The sequence below is a fragment of the Gastrolobium bilobum genome, unplaced genomic scaffold (genome assembly GCF_033153095.1).
Source record: "Gastrolobium bilobum isolate Gb01-03AN ecotype WA unplaced genomic scaffold, APGP_CSIRO_Gbil_v1 utg5152, whole genome shotgun sequence".
Lineage (NCBI taxonomy): Eukaryota > Viridiplantae > Streptophyta > Magnoliopsida > Fabales > Fabaceae > Gastrolobium > Gastrolobium bilobum.
In genome coordinates this window covers 325,426-347,314 of record NW_026898358.1, presented here as the reverse complement: position 1 = coordinate 347,314, position 21,889 = coordinate 325,426, and the positions used below count along the sequence as shown (strand labels likewise).

Below are 21,889 nucleotides of genomic sequence, written 5' to 3'. Positions count from 1 at the left end.
CAAGCCGAATGAAAGAAAGCGCAGAAAGAAACAAACAACATCCAAGAGCCACTGCAGCAAGTTTTTTTTTTTTTTTTTTCTTGGTCGAAATTTTTCTCTAAATGTTACTAACAACTCTGTTGATCTTCTTGATTGGACAGATAAGTTTTAACTTTGGGGAAAAAAGGAGAATTGTATCAAGATTATGAAAAATAATTCAAGATAATAATATGTATGCATACATAACCATAACCACTGACACTAACATTCGTGAGTTGTAGTAATATGCATATATTTATACATTATATACAGGATGGTTTAACGGATAAACTTGTCTCCCGAATTTTCATCCCCCTTCCCTCCTCTTTGAATAATTAATATCCAAGAACCCGCTTATCCACACACCGGAATAACGCCAAGTGAAAACAGTTAAGATTCACAACTGAAAATCTTCCTCAGTTGTCTGCATCTTCGAGTTCTGGAACAATTTCACTTTCAACAGAAGCTGTTTCCTCAAGCATTTCCGCATTATCCGAATTCCTATCTTCTCTTCCTACAGAAGCCAATTCATCAAGATTTTTTGAAACATCTGCACCTGCTGCTGCTAATGTCTCTTCCACCTTATCCAAATTGCTATCTTCACTTTCTATGGAGGCAGATTTACGAGGAATTTTTGCAACATCTGCCGCAGAAAATGTCTCTTTTACCCCAGCGAAATTGCTATTACTGTTTTTGTCTCGGCTTTCTTCCACTCTATAATATACCTTCAGAAATTTTCAAATTAAATTAGCAATTCACGTTTTGCGGGGAAGAGCAAAAGAAAAGCTTTAACTACAAGCTCAAACTTAATTTTGACATAACAAGAACCAACCACAAGGCAATCATCCTATTATTTTCCCATTTCCAGCCAAATTAAATTAACAATTCACATTGTTGTAGGGAAGAACAAATGGAATGCTAAATTTCGCAGCTCAAATGTAATTTCAACATGGAAAGTGAACCTTGGGCAGAAATTCATTGTTCTCCTGGGAAAGAACTGAAAAAAAATAAAAATTCTTCTACCTAAAATAAATCATGCTATAACTTTTTAGTAGAATACAATGTTTTCGAGACAAACAGTTGATGAATTTTAAGAAGATAGCTGCTACAAAGCCCGGATGCCTAGGTAAATGAGAAAAAAGTGGGTAAATGGTTCCTATTTGGCCTCTTTCTGGGAGTATACGTATACATTGTCCATACTATATAGCATTTTTCTTCTAAGAAATCAGGGAACAAGTCAATACAAAACAAAAATCAACAATTAGATAATTAATACATTTTATATTTTAAAATGAGTTTTGCAAACGACTGTCCTAACTCCTTAGAGTACTGGTTAAAAAACAACAAACGCATTTACCAAAAAAAAAAAAAAAAATGCCATAAAGTTACTAGTTAGTAATGTGCAATAAGTCAGTAGGTTCAAACTTTCACACTATTATTGCAAAAAATAAATTATGCAAATGAATCGGATATAAGAGGACAGTAAAAAAAAAAAAAAAAGTAAAAGAGGGATTTTAAAGGGCAATAGTAAACATACCACACAGGTACGAGGAGGGGAGAGGACCTTGAAAGAATTGGGGCGATTATTAAAATTAGTTTCAGGAATTCCTGGTATTCCTTCTGGGGATGTGAAGTGGTCTACATCGTGCCCCACCTACGAGTGGAAAATGGTCAACTTTAGCACAAGAGGAAAAAAAAAATGACAAGGATTCAGGAACCATAGAATAATAGCAACTGAGTTGAACTTTTAAAATCAGAGTCATGAGCCAACTGCCCCCTCCCATTTTTTTTCTTTCTCCTCACTTCTTAAAGCCATTTTGTCCATCACTACCATATATGATTTCATTTTCATGTTGGTTCCACCTTTTTTCACTCTAGTTGCTCCCCCCACCCCAATCTCACCGCTGCTCATAAGTGCCAATCAATGCATAATAAATCATTATACTCGTGTGGAACATAAGGTTCGGGGAGCAAAATAAAATTTTAATGGTTTGTATTTATTAAAAAAAAAAAAAAACCTTAATGGAAGCTATTGCAATTTCAAGATATATTTTGGGGAAGAGAGGATGACCCCTCTAGGGCTGAACGTAGATCTACCCCTGATGATACTTATGTTTACTACGAGAGAGATCAGGGCTCCTTACTCTTCCATGTCCACCAAATTCCCAAGCATCACTATCCAGTGCAACTCTATATTTCCCAGGTAAGTCACACCCAACTTTATACCTGTAAGTGCAACGTTTCAGCCAAATCGGTTAACAATAGTTATTACAGCAATATTTATAGAACATCTACTATGCATAAAACCAAATACACAACTTGGCACAAATAAGTTCCCCACACACAAATGAAAATTGAATACATATTCCATACCCTTCATAGGTAGTCTCTGGATGAAAATTGAATACAAATATCAGATCTCCACGCTCAAAGACTATAACCTGTAAAAGAAAAAAGACCATTAGGCATTTAGTTATAACATATCACCGAGTTAAACTTGAAATTAACTCGTAGTAGACAATGACTTGTTAATAGTTTTATTTTCTATAATCACTCATGTTTGAGAAATACCTTCTTCATTACGTTTACAATGCATATATGTATATTTTCTTGCAGGCAGTCCTATCTTAATCAGTCTTAATATAAGACAATCTCTTGGCTTTTTGACCTTTTTACCTTTTATTAATTAATTAATAATTATTTTGTCCCTCGTTTAAAACTATTTACCAATCTACCCCTCTTTAATCGATTAAATGGTCAAAACTGATAAAAATGGTTGATTTGAAGATTTAATCGATTAAATCTTTAACTTAATCGATTAAATCTCCAAAAAGAAACAAAAAGACATTTGAGAGGCTTCATGACATTTGAGAGCCTGCCATTGAATCCGTGCGGTTTCTCTATTAAATGCATAGACGAAGAGGTAAGGTCGAGAGAGGAATCAGTGACTCCCACTCATTATTCTTCTTCTTAGGTACCATGTTTTTTTGCTTTTTCAGAAATTGAAAAGTTATGATATGGTGTATTGAATATAAAGGAAGAGAAGAAAGAGAGAATTGAAACAGACCCTTGTTGTGAGTACGGACATGGAATTGCAATAATGAAAAATTGAAAGGAAAGGGCTTTAGGAGGTGGACAAAAAATTGCAATAATGACATTGTCTGGGCCATAAAACAATTGTAGGAAGCCTCTCAAATGTCTTATTGTTTCTTTTTGAAGATTTAATCGATTAAGTTGAAGATTTAATCGATTAAATCTTCAAATCAACCATTTTTTACAGTTTTGACCATTTAATCGATTAAATCTTTAACTTAATCGATTAAAGAGGGACAGATCGGTAGATAATTTTGAACGAAAGACAAAATGGTTATTAATTAATTAATGAAGGGTAAAAGGGTCAAAAAGCCACAATCTCTTTCTCTTAATTGACTACTATAAAACATCAGATTATGAATGAGTATAGTACAATTATTCGGGGGCATATGCACCTTGTCTTCGTCATTTGTGCTGCTCACAATCTGTTTTGTTGATGCAAGGAACGAGAATTTATCATCAAGCAAGTTCATTGCTCTGTTAAATGCATTCATGAACTGCACAAGTTCCAAAATGTATCTCAAAGACAAGCTACAAAATTGCAAAAATGAAAGAGAAGAAACAGAGCTCTGCAAAACGGGAAAAAAAGGAGCTCCACAAAATCAGATTACATAGGTGCCTTCCGCATCATGCAAAATATGCAAAATGACAATGCCCATCTTTTACCACATTTAAATGACCTTATCTGAAGCCCTAGCACATTATCTGAACACAAAGCTAAACACCAATATTCTGATCCTAATGGAAATTTAAAATTTTATGAATTTCCAAAGTTTCTGAAAATTCAAATGCCAATTACGTGTATGTTGATATCATGTTCTTGTAATCTATTAAAATATGAAAAACGTAAACAAGTAATTCTCATATTGTATCTTACAATTTCTATTTGCTTGGTTTGTTTTAACCTAATTCAACAAGGAATTAGGTTTGTTCATAATTTTAATAATTTCAGTAAGTGGTTAATAATACACAGTCAGATTCAAAAGTGGCTAATCTTGAAAAAATATAGCTTGAATCGTACAGGCGCAACATCAACTTATGGACTGTATTGATGTCAAGTAATTAAACTTGCTGAAAATTCCCCACTTCTCGAGAAATGAAGCCACAAAAAGATGTCAATGTTATGTTTTAAGTGAAAATGTACGGGATCTATAGCCTTTCCCCCACCACAAAACACAAATAAATAAATAAATACTACCTTGTATCTCAAGTGATCTGTATCCAACAGATTCCACTGACGCCTGCACTTGTCATAACTCCATCCATTGCCTTCTCTTGGAAAATCAATCCACTCCGGATGGCCAAACTAAAAATGCCCTCATGATATAAATTAACAAATGATAATACATGGTACAACTATAGCAATGAGAGCGAGATGCATAAACATCTCCAACTTAGAATAAGCTTAAGTGTAATAGAAAATAAATAATATGCAAATAATTCTGTAAGGGGCCAGCTTTTTGCAACCCCCACCCACACACACAAAAAATTAAAAAAAAAAAGTGGAAGCATTCATTTCATTTCTGTGCATGTGAAGTGATGCACTAACAGTTGGCCCATTGCACATGGTCCAATTATTGATTCAGGAAGCTCAGAGTCAACCAGAATTGCGGCCCAAAAAATATGGCCCAATTGTTAAAAGAAGCAGTAATTTGAAATATAACAAATTACAATCAAACCCAAGTCTAAATGAAGCATCATATATGATTGTGATTTGTTTGACAAGAAAAGGAAAGCAACACATTTGGCATGATTTGAGATATAAGATTTGGGAAGTATTTTGAATGATTTAATTGTAATTATTTATTTATTTTTAGAGGTTAGTTGTCGTTATGTTTAATTTAGGAATTTTCCTTATTTTTAAGATTTTAGAATTTTGAATTTTAAATCAATTTGTAATTAGTCTATAAAAGGGTGCTTATGGCCCTTATTTTAGGAGTTGAATTTTGTTATTTTGTTATTTTGTTAATAGAAATTGAGAATCAGAGGATTACTCTTCTTTTGTAAAATTCCAACTTCCTGTTTAGCCACTTTTCTATGCGCTTTCAGCATCATTTGGTATCACAGCCTGGTTGCCTTCAACCAATGGCTGAACAGAATCGTGGAGGTCGACGGCGGCGGGGTCACGAGGGTAGGGAACGTGGATTCGTTTCTGAAGAATATAGACAACTGCGTCAGATTGACCTGCGAGACATAGAAAATGAAGAGCTCGGAAGGCGGATCCAGGATTTGAAGGAACAACTTGAGCAAGCGTTGGACAAGAAAATCCAAGTTTTGAAGCAACTACGTGTGCTGCCACAGAGAAAGAGAATTCAAGATTTGGAGCGACGACTCATGCGGATATGCATGAAAATTCAAATTTTGAAGCAAAATCTTATGGAGGTGCAGAGCATGGAAAGTCAATATTGTCAATATTTGGAGCGGCGGCTTGCGTGGACAAAGTTGGGCATTCAATCCGAAGAAGGAATGGAATTAGATGACGCATCAGATGACGAAGAAGAGGACGTCAATCTCTTGGGGATTATAAACCAGGGAATGAATTGGAAAGTACGACTTGGAAATCAGTCCACTTTTCAAGATATCGAGATGCAAATCAGCATTCCAGTTTTTGAGGATGATCCAATCTATGATGATGAGCCGATCTATGATGATTATCCTATCGTTGATAGTTATCCCATTTATGATGATTATCCATCTTATGATGAAGATTTAGTTTATGATGATAATCCAGTCTATAATAAATCCGATGGTGAATCAGATTATGAAGATCTAATAGAGGAAGATTTATCATTTGAATTTTTGTCTAAAGAAATTCAGATCAGTGGAGATAAACAAGATTCGAGGACGAATCTTTTCCAAGTGGGAGAGAATGATGCACTTACAGTTGGCCCATTGCACATGGCCCAACTATTGATTCATGAAACTCAGAGTCAACCAGAATTGTGGCCCAAAAAATATGGCCCAATTGTTAAAAGAAGAAGTAATTTGAAATATAACAAATAACAATCAAACCCAAGTTTAAATGAAGCATCAGATATGATTGTGATTTGTTTGACAAGAAAAGAAAAGCAACACATTTGGCATGTTTTGAGATATAAGATTTGGGAAGTATTTTGAATGATTTAATTGTAATTATTTATTTATTTTTAGAGGTTAGTTGTACTTGAAAAAGGGTATTCTGATATATTTTAGAATTGTGAAATAATATGATACAAAGAGGTCTCTATTTATAGAGACCAAAAACCCTAATTCTTGACCTAATGGGCTTGGCCCAATACAACAAATACTAATAATAATAAAAGACCTAATATTTACAACACTCCCCCTCAAGCTGAGGAATAGATATTTATCATTCCCAGCTTGCTAGTAAGTTCTTGAAATCTATCTGAAGGAAGTCCCTTTGTCAATAGATCAGCTAATTGACGCCCAGTGGGAATGTATGGAGTGGTAATCAACCCGCTATCAAGTTTCTCTTTGATGAAATGGCGGTCGACCTCAATATGTTTAGTCCGATCATGTTGAACTGGATTATGAGCTATACAAATAACGGACTTATTATCACATAGCAGCTTCATAGGTCCCTCACATTTTATTTTGAGATCATCAAGTACAATTTTCAGCCACAGTAACTCACAAATGCCTTGAGCCATAGCTCGAAATTCAGCTTCTGCACTTGATCTGGCAACCACATCTTGTTTCTTACTTCTCCATGTCACCAAGTTACCGCAAAGAAACATGCAATAACCAGTGGTAGAACGACGGTCAGTCACGGATCCAGCATAATCAGCATCAGTGTAGACTTCTAAAGAGAGATTACCATCACGTCGGAATAACAATCCTTTACCAGGAGTAGCTTTAAGATACTGAAGAATTCTCTCTACTGCCTGCATGTGTTTCTCCTTTGGATCGTGCATAAACTGACTGACAACACTAACAGCATAAGCTAGGTCTGGCCTAGTATGGGCCAGATATATCAATTTTCCAACTAGCCGTTGATATTGTCCTTTATCAACTGGAGGACTCTCCTCTTCAAAGCCTATCTTGTGACTCTGCTCAATAGGAGTATTAGAGGGTTTACACCCGAGCTTCCCTGCTTCTTTGAGAAGATCCAAAACATATTTCCTCTGACTGATAAAAATTCCTTTGCTTGAATGAGCTACTTCTATCCCTAGGAAATATCTTAGTTTCCCAAGGTCTTTGACTTCGAACTCAGAGGCAAGTCGTGTCTGCAGAATCTGTCTCTCCACAAAATCATCACCTGTGATAATAATATCATCAACATATACAAGGAGCACAGTAAGCTTCCCATTTTGGGAGTGCTTGAAGAAAAGAGTGTGATCTCTTTGACTCTGTCTATATCCTAAGGTCATCATAACCTTAGTAAACCTTCCAAACCAAGCACGAGGTGACTGTTTCAATACATACAAGGCCTTTTTTAATCGACAAACTTTATTTTCCCCCTTCACAGAATCAAAACCAGGCGGAATTTCCATGTAGACTTCTTCTTCTAACTCACCATTGAGGAAAGCATTTTTCACATCAAATTGATTTATATCCCAATTGTAATGGGCAGCAAGGGACAACAAGATTCTCACTGTATTCATCTTTGCAACTGGAGCAAAGGTTTCTTCATAATCAATGCCATAGGTTTGAGTGTAACCTTTGGAGACTAATCGAGCCTTGTATCTCTCAAGAGTGCCATCAGAATTATATTTCAGGGCATAAACCCATCTGCACCCTACTGCTTTCTTTCCGTTGGGTCTATCAATAACCTCCCATGTTTTATTTTTCTCCAACGCATTCATCTCCTCTTGCATGGCTTGAGCCCAATTCCCATCTTTCAAAGCTTCATGTACTGATTTTGGAATTGAAGTAGAATCTAGTGCTGAAACAAAGCTTTTGTGCTGCACAGAAAGATTAGCAGAGGAAACAAAATGGGAGATAGGGTATTGAGTACAAGAGGGACAGGAAGAACAAGTTTTCTTGGAACAAGATCTTTTTCCTTTTCTTAAAGCAATGGGTAAATCATCTGAAGCAGTAGTAATGGGTAAGTCATCAGAAACAGTAGTAATGGGTAAGTCATCAGACGTATTAACATCATGATCAGAAATATGAGATTCAGGATTTACCAGTGGTTCAGACGATTGAGGTTGCTGTTGAGGCAATGTGGGCTGTTTCCTTCTTTGATATACCAATTCAGGTGTCACAATCTTCCGTATCTCTGGTGTATTTGATGTATCAGTCATAGGAGGATCAGTCACAGGAGGATCAGACATAGACACATTAGGAACAGGAACAAGAGGAAGAGACACTGACACAGGTGAAAAAGTAGACACATTAGGAACAGGAACAAGAGGAAGAGACACTGACACAGGTGAAGAAGTAGACACTGAAGATTCAAAGAAGGAAGGTGATGAGTCTTCTGGTGAATTATTCTCCCCCTGAAGATGAGGACCTTGGAAAAAGGACTCAGATTCCTGAAATGTAACATCCATAGAAACAAAAAATTTCCGACTTCCAGGGTGATAGCACTTGTAGCCCTTCTTATCAGGAGCATAACCAAGGAAGACACATTTAAGAGCCCTAGGATCCAACTTACTGCGATGCTGTTTATGAATATGAACAAAGACAACACACCCAAACACTCGAGGAGGAAGACTTTGCAAAGTTGGAACAGAAGGAAAAAAAGAAGTCATGGAGTGAATAGGACTTACATGATCGAGAACCCGAGTGGGTAGACGATTGATCAAGAACGCTGCAGTAAGAATGGCATCTCCCCAATAGCATTTGGGTACATGTGTTTGAAACAGTAAGGCACGAGCAACTTCAAGAAGGTGACGATTTTTCCTTTCAGCAACCCCATTTTGTTGAGGGGTGTCTACACAAGTAAGTTCATGAATCATACCTTGATTTTGTATAAATTGGGAAAAAGAGTGATTGACATATTCAGTACCATTATCTATCCTTAGTCTTTTGATATTTTTACAAAATTGAGTCTCAATCATTTTATAAAATTGAAAGAACAGTTGTGGTACCTCAGACTTTTCACGCATTAAGTAAACCCAAGTGACACGAGTGTAATCATCAATAAAAGAAACAAACCATTTATTTCCAGAAGAATGAGGGACCTTAGAAGGACCCCAAACATCAGAATGAATAAGATCAAAAGGTTCAACACTCTTAGTAATACTAGAAGGAAAAGACACACGATGATGCTTAGCAAATTCACAAACATCACAATGAAAAGACTCAACAGACTTAGACAAAAACAATGACGGGAATAAAGATTTGAGTAAACTAAATGGAGGATGACCTAAACGCTTATGATGCAGCCAAATTAAAGAATCAGCAGTTGATTGACCATGAGACATGAATGTGTGATCTATTACTTTATTTGCGGGAGATTGTGACACCAGATAGTACAGCCCACCTTGCTCTTTAGCACTACCAATCGTCTTCCCTGTGGCGAGATCCTGAAAAACACAATGGGTAGGGAAGAAGGTTACAGTACAATTCAAATCTTTTGTAATTTTGTGAATAGAAAGAAGATTCGTGGAGAGTTTAGGAACATGAAGAACATCCTTAAGATGTAAGGACTGCTGTAAATTTATGTCACCAGAACCCGCAACTGATGTATGTGAGCCATCAGCTATGGATATTGTATGAGTTCCAATGGTAGGATGATAAGAAATAAAGGAGTCAGCACAACAAGCCATATGATCAGTAGCACCAGAATCAACAACCCAAGAATGTTTAAAATCATTACATGAAGAAATGAAAGAATGAGTTTTGGAGCTCATACCAGTCATAGCCAAAGCACTAGTATCAGATGGCTTACTCAGATAATCAAGAATGGTTCGGAGTCGTTCCAACTCATCTGGACGAAATGCAGATTGGGTCTCATTAGGTGCAGGGGTTATTTCAGAAGAAGTAAAATGCGCTTGACCACGCATCCTTGCCATCTTTTCTAAGACAGTTTGCTTTCCATAAAGGCGAAAGCATAAATCCTTGATATGACCTGTTCTTTTACAATAAGAACACCATCGATCATTTCTCTTAGGTCTAGAAGAGGTACCATCATAAAATTTTGAAAAAGAACTCCTTTGAGAAGAGGCCATACTGCACAGCAAATGGTCAAAGAAAAGCTCCAAGAAGCCACAAAATCACAAACAAATACTAAACAACGTCAGATCTGACCGGAACAGTAACACAGCGGCCGAAACAGTAACACAGTGACCGGAACAAATACCGGAACTGTAGAAAATTAGAATTCAAACATGTTTCCGTTTTTATTTCCTATTAATTAGGATTGATTATGATTGATTAGGATTGATTATGATTGATTAGGATTAATTGTGATTGATTAGAATTGATTGTGATTAGGATTGTGATAGGATTGATTAGTCATCGCTTAGTCATTCTTAGCGATTCTTTCTTGTATAAATACTCACTCATGTAATTTATTCAATATCAATATACAAAAACTTCTTTTCAATATGGTATCAAAGCGGGTTCGTTCCTACCCTAATTCAAATCTGAAATAACCATCCAAACACTTCCATCACCGTCAAACACCTCCTAAACACCGCCTTGAATCTGTCCAACACAGAAACCTAGTTTACTGACCTCCGATCAAAAAAGTGAGGTGACCATTCGACTCAGAAGGATCCGACGAGTCGACCGTCGCTGGACCCATCGCCGTCAGCCGCTGCACGCGCCACCACGCGCCGCCTTCCAGACGTTTTTTTTCCGTCGCGACTTGCACAGACCTTCTCGCCGGCTTCTCCCCTTCCTGTTCCAGAGGTCAGATCAAAAGTTTACAAAACTTGATTTTTCATCAACGGTCAACCCTTCTCTTTTTATTCATGGCTTCCTCAAAACACTCTTTTTATTACCACGAGCAACCTCCTAAGGCCACTAGTCATGTGGTCCAGCAAGGTACAACTTTCCATGTTGATAGTCAAAATCATTGGATCCTTGATTCTGGAGCCTCTGATCATATGACAGGTAATCTTGGCTTGTTTTGTTCATACACTCCATATTCTGAACCTTCTCGGGTCAAGATCGCCGATGGCAGTTTTTCCCAGATTGCGGGACACGGAACCATTAAACTTTCTGAGCTGATTACTTTGACATCAGTTCTTTATGTTCCTTCTCTGACTTGTAATCTCATTTCCATTAGCAAGCTCACCTCTGAGTTGCATTGCTTTGCTAAATTCTTTCCACATGGTTGTGTTTTTCAGGAACAGGACTCGGAGAGGATGATTGGCAGTGCTAGAGAGGATGGTGGACTTTACTACTTTGAGGAGGATGTGACTCATGAAGCTGTTTTCGTAGAAAAAAACTCTATGTTTCCTTTTGATTCATGTAATGATGTTATGCTGTGGCATCGTAGGCTAGGCCATCCAAATTTTATTTATCTTCAGAAGTTGTTGCCAAACTTATTTATTAATAAAAGTCCAAGTTTGTTTTCTTGTGATATTTGTCAACTTGCCAAGCATACTCGTGCTCATTATCCTTCTAAAGTTCACCATGACTCTTCCCCATTTTCCTTAATTCATAGCGACATATGGGGTCCAGCCCGTGTTAAAAATATTTCAGGTACTCGATGGTTCATTACCTTCATTGATGACCATTCTCGAGTTTGTTGGGTGTATCTTCTAAAGGATAAGTCCGATGCTGCATCCGTGTTTAAAAAATTTCATGCCATGGTTCAAACCCAATTCCAAGTTGCTATACAAATTCTTCGTACAGATAATGGCAAAGAGTATTTTAACTCTATTCTTGGAGAATATCTTTCCCAACATGGCATCCTTCACCAAAGCTCGTGTCCTGACACACCCCAACAAAACGGAGTTGCGGAAAGAAAAAACCGACATCTCCTTGAAGTTGCTCGGGCTCTTATGTTTACCACGAGTGTTCCTAAATATCTTTGGGGAGAGGCAGTTCTCACTGCCTCGTATCTGATAAATTGAATGCCATCTCGCATTCTGAAATTTCAGTCTCCTCTTTCTAGTCTTGTTCGTATCTTCCCTTCCTTCCGAGGTGTCTCCTCCTTACCTCTCAAGTTATTTGGTTGTGTTGTATTTGTCCATATTCCCTCCCATCAACGGTCTAAGCTTGATCCTAAGTCTCTCCAGTGTGTCTTTATTGGTTATTCTCCTACTCAACGTGGCTATAAGTGTTATTCACCCTCTCTTCGTAAGGTCTTTGTCTCTATGGATGTCACTTTTTCTGAGAATGACCCTTTCTTCCCCTCGACTTCTCTTCAGGGGGAGTCTATAGGAGTAGATGAAGATCAGTCATGGGAACCTATTAATGCCACAGTATTACCTCTACTTTTGGAAACAGGGGGAGCTACAGAATCCTCACCATCAGGAGCCTCCTCAACATGGGGACAAGTTTATAGCAGGCGAAAGCCTCCTCAAAGTGTGAATAACCCAGAGCCTCTACACTGCCAGGATTCTGAACCATGTTCTAGTTCCAGCACCCCAATACTTGAGTGTCATGGTGAAAATGATCTACACTTGCCCATTGCTCTCAGAAAAGGTACTCGATCTTGTACTACTCATCCTATTTCTAATCATATTTCATATGGAAAGTTGTCCCCAGGGTTTCGTGCTTTCAATACTATGTTGGATAGTACAAAGATACCGAGAAATATACATGAGGCTCTCAATGATAAAAAATGGAGGGATGCTGTCTTTGAAGAAATGAATGCTTTAGAAAGAAATGGAACTTGGGAGATAGTGACCCTACCCAAAGGAAAAAAGGCAGTAGGATGCAAATGGGTGTTTACAATAAAATTCAATGCAGATAATAGCATCAACAGATACAAGGCAAGATTGGTTGCAAAGGGTTTCACTCAGACTCATGGGATAGATTATCATGAGACTTTTGCTCCGGTTGCTAAAGTCAATACCATCCGAGTTCTCTTATCTCTTGCTGCCAATCTAGATTGGCCTCTGCAACAGTTAGATGTGAAGAATGCATTCCTAAATGGTGACTTACATGAAGAAGTCTATATGGATCCTCCACCTGGTTTTGAAAGGGGAAATGAATCAGTGTGTAAACTAAAAAAGTCTCTATATGGATTGAAACAGTCTCCCAGAGAATGGTTCGACAAATTCACACAAGCAGTCAAAAGAAGAGGCTTCATTCAAGCACAGACTGATCATACTCTCTTCCACAAACACTCTAAGGATGGTAAAATTGCTATTCTTATTGTATATGTAGATGATATAATTCTTACAGGTGATGATATTGAGGAATTGAACACCTTGAAGAAATTTCTAGCAGCTCAATTTGAACTCAAAGACCTTGGCACTCTCAAATATTTCCTTGGTATGGAAGTTGCTAGGAGCAAAACAGGCATCACTCTAACACAAAAGAAATATGTTCTAGATCTTTTGTTGGAAACAGGAATGTTAGGGTGTAAACCTGCTGAGACACCTGTGGAACCTAATACCAAGTTAGGTATTGAAGATGGGAATGAGGTGGATAAAGAACAATATCAGCGATTGGTTGGTAAACTAATCTACTTATCTCATACGCGTCCTGACATTGCCTTTGCGGTGAGTATGATTAGTCAATTCATGCACTCACCCAAGGAGAAGCATCTTAGTGCAGTCTATAGGGTGCTTAGATACCTCAAGAATACTCCAGGAAGAGGATTATTCTTTAAAAAGGGGTATAAAAGGACAATTGAAATCTACACTGATGCAGATTGGGCAGGCTCATCAGTAGACAGAAGATCTACCTCAGGCTATTGCACCTATGTGTGGGGAAATCTTGTTACTTGGAGAAGCAAAAAGCAAACAGTGGTTGCAAGAAGTAGTGCTGAAGCAGAATTTCGAGCTTTAGCTCATGGAGTTTGTGAAGGAATCTGGTTAAGAAGACTTCTTCAAGAGTTGAAGATTTCATATTCCCTACCAATAAAACTATATTGTGACAACAAGGCAGCTGTTAGCATTGCTCAAAATCCTGTGCATCATGATCGAACAAAGCACGTGGAAGTTGATCGTCACTTCATCAAAGAAAAATTAGATGATGGAAGTGTGCATTTGATATATGTTCCAACCAAAGAGCAAACGGCAGATGTCCTTACCAAGGGCCTACACCGTCCAGCATTCGAAGACTTGATTGGCAAGTTGGGAATGATCAATATTTACCTCCCAACTTGAGGGGGAGTGTAGAAAATTAGAATTCAAACATGTTTCCGTTTTTATTTCCTATTAATTAGGATTGATTATGATTGATTAGGATTGATTATGATTGATTAGGATTAATTGTGATTGATTAGAATTGATTGTGATTAGGATTGTGATAGGATTGATTAGTCATCGCTTAGTCATTCTTAGCGATTCTTTCTTGTATAAATACTCACTCATGTAATTTATTCAATATCAATATACAAAAACTTCTTTTCAATAGGAACAAATACCAAACATCAGATCTGGTCGGAGGCAAGAAATTGGTGAAAGAACAAACTCCAAGAAGCCAAGAAATTCTGAAAAAAAAATACCAAACGATGTCCGATCAAAGTAGAGAGCACAGATCCAGAACCGGCTTGGAGAGACGATCAGAACCGTGGTGGTCCGCGGCCGAGAACCACCGTCACGCGCTGTCACGCGCCGGTGAAGCTGGTGGCGCGTGGGATTCACGCGCAGAGACAAGGGCGGCGCGTGGAGGCGCGTCTGACCTCCGATGGTGCTGGGTTTTTCAGGCGAAGGTCGTCCGGCGAGCGCGATGGTTTCTGTGGCTGTTCGGAGTGAAGAATCCACCGGAAAAAGGTTACAATCGCGATGAACAGGTTCTGTACGGTGGTTCTGTACGTTGATTATGTGAACGTTTGCTTCTGGTTGTGTAATAGACAAGAAAAAGAAAGAGGAACAGTGAAGCAATGGTCGTCTCGGTCCAAGAGGTCCCCGGAAAAAAATTTCCGGTGGCGGCTGATGGCAGCGAGAGACGTGAAAAAGAATAGAAAGGTTTCGTAGGCGCGGAAGCAGAGCCCTCTGGATTGAGGCTCTGATACCAACTTGAAAAAGGGTATTCTGATATATTTTAGAATTGTGAAATAATATGATACAAAGAGGTCTCTATTTATAGAGACCAAAAACCCTAATTCTTGACCTAATGGGCTTGGCCCAATACAACAAATACTAATAATAATAAAAGACCTAATATTTACAACAGTTGTCGTTATGTTTAATTTAGGAATTTTCCTTATTTTTAGGATTTTAGGATTTTAAATTTTGAATCAATTTGTAATTAGTCTATAAAAGGGTGTTTATGACCCTTATTCTAGGAGTTGAATTTTGTTATTTTGTTAATAGAAATTGAGAATCAGAAGATTACTCTTTTGTAAAATCCCAACTTTCTGTTTAGCCACTTTTCTATGAGCTTTCAGCATCATGAAGAATATATCAAAACCTCAGGGGGAACCCTTTTTTCATAAACAATTTGCATTTGATTCAATAAAAGTATAAAGATCGGGTGCTCCATACTATAACAGTGAGTTGCAGGTTTGCAGGCAGAAAAGTGAAGCAGTATGCATACCTCATTGCCCATGAAATTAAGGTAGCCCTCTCCGCCTAATGCCATGGTTATGAAGTGTATCATCTGCAAAACATTAAGATAACAATAACTACAAGGAAATTATAAAGCAACAATAATTATGTATTGCATTAGCAGCTTTGTGATTCAATTTCCATATGAGTGATATAGTCCAGTAGTCATTATGATCAGATAAACAACCTTGTGAAGAGCAATCCCTCGCTCGATGGTAGGAGAAGTATCGGTCAAACAAGACATGCCAGTATACATTTCTTCATCCATTAGTAAAAAAGCAATAGTCTTGTCCCCAACAATTGCCTGCACAAGGCAAAAACTTAAAAACATTGATAGTGCTGGCATAAGATAAAATTCTTGATTACCTGTCCACTGTAGTTTCCATCATTTTGCTTTCACAAATTATAACTTTGCCTAAATTCTTATAGTATTTCCATCACAAAGGTAACACTTAATAAAAATTGGCAATGCTCATACCTGGTCATGACTTTCAGCATAAGAGACACATTTCTCAGTGTATCTCCTGTTTGTCAAACTCGAAGAGATTTCCTTCATTGACCATTCATTGTCTTTCTTGTTCTTCACATAGTCGATCCACTTGTCAGGGATAGCCATGGCTAGACGATAGTCGAAACCAATTCCCCCATCAGAAACAGGTTGACCAAGTCCAGGCATGCCAGAAACATCTTCAGCAATGACAGTTGCATCTGGCAAAATACTATGGATCAGATAATTAGCCAGCATTAGATAGACAACAGCATCCACATCTGTAGCTTCACTAAAATATTCATTATAATCCCCTGTAAACGTAATGTTGATTCCATGGTGATGATACAGCATTGATGTTACTCCATCAAATCGAAATCCATCAAATTTGAACTCCTCAAGCCACCATCTTAAATTAGACAAAAGGAAACGGAGAACTTCCCAGTTGGCATAGTTAAAGAGTCTACTATCCCATAATTTATGATAGCCTCTATCTCCAGTGTGGAAATAAGACTCTTGTGAACTTTGACCAACATCAAAGCCATTGAGTCCATCAGTAACATTATTGCTCGTATGACTATGGACAACATCCATCAAAACCTGCAAACCTAGACCATGGGCCTTATCTATCAGATATTTAAGATCTTCAGGGGTTCCAGATCTACTGCTCACAGCAAAAAAATTTGTTACATGATATCCAAATGATGCATAATAGGAATGCTCCATCACAGCCATCAGCTGCACTGTATTATAGTTATTTGCCCGAATACGGGGCAAAATATCATCTGCGAATTCCCTGTAAGAGTTTATGCGGGGTTCAGAGCTACTCATTCCCACATGAGCCTCATATATCCGTGGAGCTTTAGGCTTTGGTGGACGGGGATATTTAAACTGATACCTGCAAAACAAGCAAGAGGGTGAACACAAAACTGAGATAATTTCATGCAAACTTGACCAAGAGTGGACTGAGGAAAATATAGATAACAAATAGATTAAAAAATGGTAGGATCATTGGCATGGTTAAGCAATTTACAACGTTTACATATAATGCAATAGATATTCTCCGCTTTTTCTCTTGCAAACAAAACCCTGAACAACAGATTTTTTTTTATCAGACAGAAAAGAGCAACAAAACATGGCAGTGTGCATAGAATTTAAAAAATTCGGAATTCCTTTCAGTTGTACATGAATTCTATCATAACACACATTAGCAAACGAATTAAATTCATTTTATAATAAATCATATTTCACCTTTCATTTGCAGTTTATATATGTCTCAAAGATGAGAGTTCATTTATAATTCAACTGAAATAATCATGTATATTTTGATCCAAACTTTATAATTAATTGTAATTCAATTAAAATATTTCTTTTGAAAAGAGTTCAATTCATTCCTATAAAAATATTAGAATTTCCAAAAATGCAAGAAACAATTCACATGATTTTAAAATCAGTTAATATGAGGCATGCTTTAAAATCCCTTTTAGTATTGATCCTTCACATGCGATGCTTGATTCTTTATTGAAGATAATAAGTCAACGGACCTCTCTAAAAGTGGTGGATCCCAGTAGACACCATCATATGGCGCAGCAAATCTGGTAGGATCAACAGTGGCATATTTAATCCAAGCAGGGATGCGGTCAATCCAAACTCCATCACCGTGTCTAAATCTAAATTTCACTCTTGAATTGTGAGGTATAGCTGGATTTCCACCAGCATCAGGGATCTTAATACTCCAAACGCCAAATTGATTTTTTTCCATCAGGTGGTTGGAACCATCCCACCCATTAAAGTCCCCAATAAGTTGTGCTTCCCTGCATTGAAAGAAGTATAAAATCTGAAAAGAAAACTAAATAAAACAATGACAAACAAAGTTGACTAATTTGTATCCTGGAGATAACTCACAGAGCAGCAGGTGCCCACTCCTGGTACACAATGCCACCTTCTTCTCTGTTAAATCCAAATTTCAAATAACCTAAGAGAGAAGGGGGAAGGGAAAAGAAAAGGAAACATTATATTAAAGATGTAACTAGAATCAATCCAACAGATTATTAAGGCATTTTAATAAAAATCAATCCAGTTGACAGGTAAATGAATTTGTTTACAAGAAGCTGATGTGTCCAACATAAACAATTGATTGTTCACACAAATTTACATTATTCTAGGTTTGCTTATGCATACCAGATAATTTTAAGTGATTTATCTACCACTGACACTCACTGCCAAGTATCAGTTGGGTAATAACCCCTGATTTTATCATGGACATATAGTTTGTAGTATGCACAAAATCTTAGCAGCCATCTCAATTTTGTATTCACAGATATGTAGAAAAGGATAACAGAAGTGAGACAATGCCAACAAGTATATATCACCTTGTGCAAATTCCTCAAGACCTCCTTCATATTCTTCAATAAGCTTTTTCTGATCTACATATCTCTTCAGTCTATATTTGAAGTGATCTTTGTATGGTTCTAGGGATGGATCAACACGCAAGATGCCAATATTTTCTAAGTCTTCCTCAGTGGATGACATTGTTGACTTGTCATCTGTCATAACAGCTATGCCCTTGAAACCAGAGCTCCACTAGTTGAAGGAAAACACACTGAAACAACTTATCCACATGCAACACATATATAGATGACACATGCACAAGTTTTCATTTTCTTTTAAAAATATAGCAAGTCAGTCAGACAAGAGTTCAAATGTTTCATGTCATTTTCATTAATTCCCTTTGATCATTCACTACTAACTGGGAAGATACAAGAAGAAAGTTGAGCAAAGTTCAATATTGTTGAGATATATAGTCCCACATTGGTTGTATGAGTCAACTAATGTGGAGTTTATAAGGCTTTGGGCACTCCCACCCTTTGAGCTAGCTTTTGGAGTGGTGTATCCCAAAGTTCTTTACTGATGGTATCAGAGCCTCGTGTCTCGGATTCAAACCTTGCCATCCACTCTACAAGCCCAATAAGTGTGAGGGAGCGTGTTGAGATATATAGTCCCACATTGGTTGTATGAGCCAACTAATGTACTAATGTGGAGTTTATAAGGCCTTGGGCACTCCCACCCTTTGAGCTAGCTTTTGGGGTGGTGTATCCCAAAGTTCTTTACTGAAACATATCTAATCATATCTATTCTAACAAATACCATATACACATTGAATTTGTTAGTTGTTGCTTTTAACATGTTCATGTTTGAACTTTAAATGAAGATGGCTCACCCAAACATGAACTTGGGCTCCATAATCACATTTAGGAACTGCACCCCACAGAGCCATACACAATGAACCTTATATTTAAAACAAAAGTGATTCCAACAAAAGTTTGCCACCCTATACATATAATGAAGCAATCTTAATTTATATCTCGAGGCCATGCATCGTATGCATGAACTCCATACGACACTGAATATCGTTTAAGACAGCAGATTCACATAAAAGTTTCTCAAGAAATCTTGACCGAATTCTTTAAATAAGAGGCATCAAACATAGTCAAATATACCCTCTCATATATTGATCTTCTTGATCCAAAACTGAACCCATTGCATCCATGTGGGATCTTACAGCCAAGAGTCGGATCTACAGGCTTTTGCCTTTGAAGATGCTGCTTATTTCTCGAGGTCTGCCAGAAATAAAAATAGAAAATTATAAAGCATTGCACATGTAAGCAATCAAAACACAGTAGTAACAAGCCTAATAGTCCAGATCACTAAAGTTTAAAAACAAAAAAGAAATTTAGAGAGAGATTATGTAGCAAGAGCAAAAGCAAGTAGTTGCAAAGTCTAAATCACTAACACCAATAATTTAGTTTTGCTTACTCTCAGGTTTTGAACATGAACATGCGGTCACCAATATCGGATTTTGACAAACATAGGGTGGTGCTTGTGGTAATTAGAATTCGGTTCAGAACCTCATTACGATAAATCGATAAAAGAACTAAAAAAGATGATTCACTCACTACTCACTAGTTATTAAAGACCAGAAAACAACAACTTGAGGTAACGAGATGTCTGAGAGTAAAACCCACAGTATATCTCAGGCTAATGATATCACGCGCTAGTTTTTCTGGAAAGAACTGTTACCCATCTAGGGTTTGGTTTACTTGAAATCAAAACCGCTTCCGGGAAAACGACATGAAATTTCTAGAAACCAGAAATGATAACCAAAAGTTGAAATTAATGAATTACGTGAGTGGTGCAGCCAATGCTTAAAGAGGCAGAAAGTGGAGGATTAAGACCCAAAGAGGTTATCATCTCCCCAAAGTTCAAGCTCGCCAACTTCAACTTGAAGAAATCTCCATAAAGAGAGAGAAAGAGAGGAGTGTTGAAGAACAGAGGGGTGTTAGTGTTAAGTAGCTTTTTGCAGAATCAGGGACCTACTTTGGCACAAATTATTAACCTTAACCGTCTTTTCATTGCTAAACTACAAAGAAGAAACCGAGCCAAGTAAAGCATATGATACCCCGCCACGTGAAGAAGCAAGCAACGGCGCACGAATTTCCATATGTTCAAATTTTACGCGTCCTCCTCCTCTTTGCAGCTCTTCAAAGCATGGGGTTACATCAATTCAATTTTTTTAATAAAGCACAAAGTTAAGAGATTAAATTAATGTATTTTTTATTATTAATAATTATATTCATATTCATTTTTTATAATTAAAAACTGAGTTTATCTAGTTTACAAACTATTTTGATTTATTACTCAACTGAATCGTTAGATTCATATGAGAATCTGTGATTAATAATTAAAATTTAAAATATAATTTATATTGGTGTAAAATGTTCAATCTCTTATTTCTATTGTCATGCAATTAAATTACTGTCATTTTTTTTAGAATGGCTAAATCAATATCCATCTTTCAATAATTAAGTTAGTTTCACTTAAATGAAATTATTTTTAACATAACCTTTCAACAATAAAAAATAGCAGTTTTATTATTCTTCTGGAAAAATAGCAGTTTGTAAAACTTGCATGCAAAAACTACCTTTTAAATTTGGGATTAAGTTTCTCATATTATATGAAATAATTTTATGAAAAAGTGTTTGTCATTTTAAATGACGTAAAGTTATGTCATTTTTAAAGAGAGATAGATATAGAATAAATTTTTTTATTGATATTTTAAATTAAAAAAAATCTCTCACTTTCTCTCTCTCGTGATTTTCATTTTGTGTCTATCTCTCTCCTAAATGACAAACATCAAGCTCATAATTTTATCTCCTAAATACACATAAAAATATGTGAGATCTATGTGGGGCTATGTGAAAAGAAGAAGAAGAAATATATAGATCTCATACATTTTTACGTGTGTAGGAAATAAAATTATCTCGTATAATATTATAAACACTAATCTCTTTTAAGTTTTAATATTTTTTTTTTTTTGATAACAAAGTTTTAATATTTTAAAGGTAAGGTTTCATATTTTAATTGGTTCGACTCTCGATAATAGTGTTATGGTAATAGTAGTTATCTTGTCTGGGTCTTGTAACTTGGAAGACAATCTTTATTTGCGCAAGTGATAATCATGAAGGCATTGAATAATGTTATTATGTTAATGACTTTGATTAGTGCAACTTACTGTTTCTGAAGACAAATTTTTGTACAGGTATTTTGCTTGGTCTCTCTTTATTTGTCAGGAGTCCATAAAATTCAAGGGGGACATCAATGCTAGAATGATATTTGTACAATATGTTTTCTAACGATTATCTTCATAAAACTCAGCTAAATT

At 36.7% G+C, this 21,889-nt stretch overlaps 1 protein-coding gene across 4 annotated transcripts; it reads right to left on the bottom strand.

The window, feature by feature from the left end:
- Nucleotides 1–146: 146 nt before the first annotated feature.
- Nucleotides 147–20,536, bottom strand: LOC133315215 (1,4-alpha-glucan-branching enzyme 1, chloroplastic/amyloplastic-like). 4 transcript variants are annotated; one of them, XM_061516788.1, is made up of 14 exons: nt 20,353–20,536; nt 19,668–19,787; nt 18,540–18,732; nt 18,073–18,142; nt 17,712–17,981; nt 16,159–17,065; nt 15,868–15,984; nt 15,670–15,732; nt 4,310–4,417; nt 3,507–3,608; nt 2,392–2,459; nt 2,163–2,244; nt 1,556–1,672; nt 147–743 (listed from the first exon to the last, which is right to left on the bottom strand). In XM_061516788.1, the coding sequence occupies exons 1-14, from the start codon at nt 20,416–20,418 to the stop codon at nt 435–437; spliced, it is 2,592 nt and encodes an 863-aa protein (XP_061372772.1). In that variant the 5' UTR covers nt 20,419–20,536; the 3' UTR covers nt 147–434. The 4 variants fall into 4 exon arrangements, with proteins under 4 accessions (XP_061372772.1, XP_061372771.1, XP_061372773.1 ...); XM_061516787.1 differs by having other exon boundaries at nt 18,540–18,750; nt 20,353–20,535; XM_061516789.1 differs by lacking the exon at nt 20,353–20,536 and adding an exon at nt 19,984–20,306 and having other exon boundaries at nt 18,540–18,750.
- Between the last annotated feature and the right edge of the window lie 1,353 nt (nt 20,537–21,889).

What these genes read in the sequence shown, in the direction of transcription:
- LOC133315215 (XM_061516787.1), bottom strand. Translation starts at nt 20,418, where the DNA reads ATGATAACCTCTTTGGGTCTTAATCCTCCACTTTCTGCCTCTTTAAGC. An exon ending in GAAGATCAATATATGAGAGG is followed by an intron (nt 18,751 to 19,667) that starts GTATATTTGACT and finishes TCCTTCAACTAG; the next exon opens with TGGAGCTCTGGTTTCAAGGG. An exon ending in GATCCACCACTTTTAGAGAG is followed by an intron (nt 17,066 to 17,711) that starts GTCCGTTGACTT and finishes CTTGTTTTGCAG; the next exon opens with GTATCAGTTTAAATATCCCC.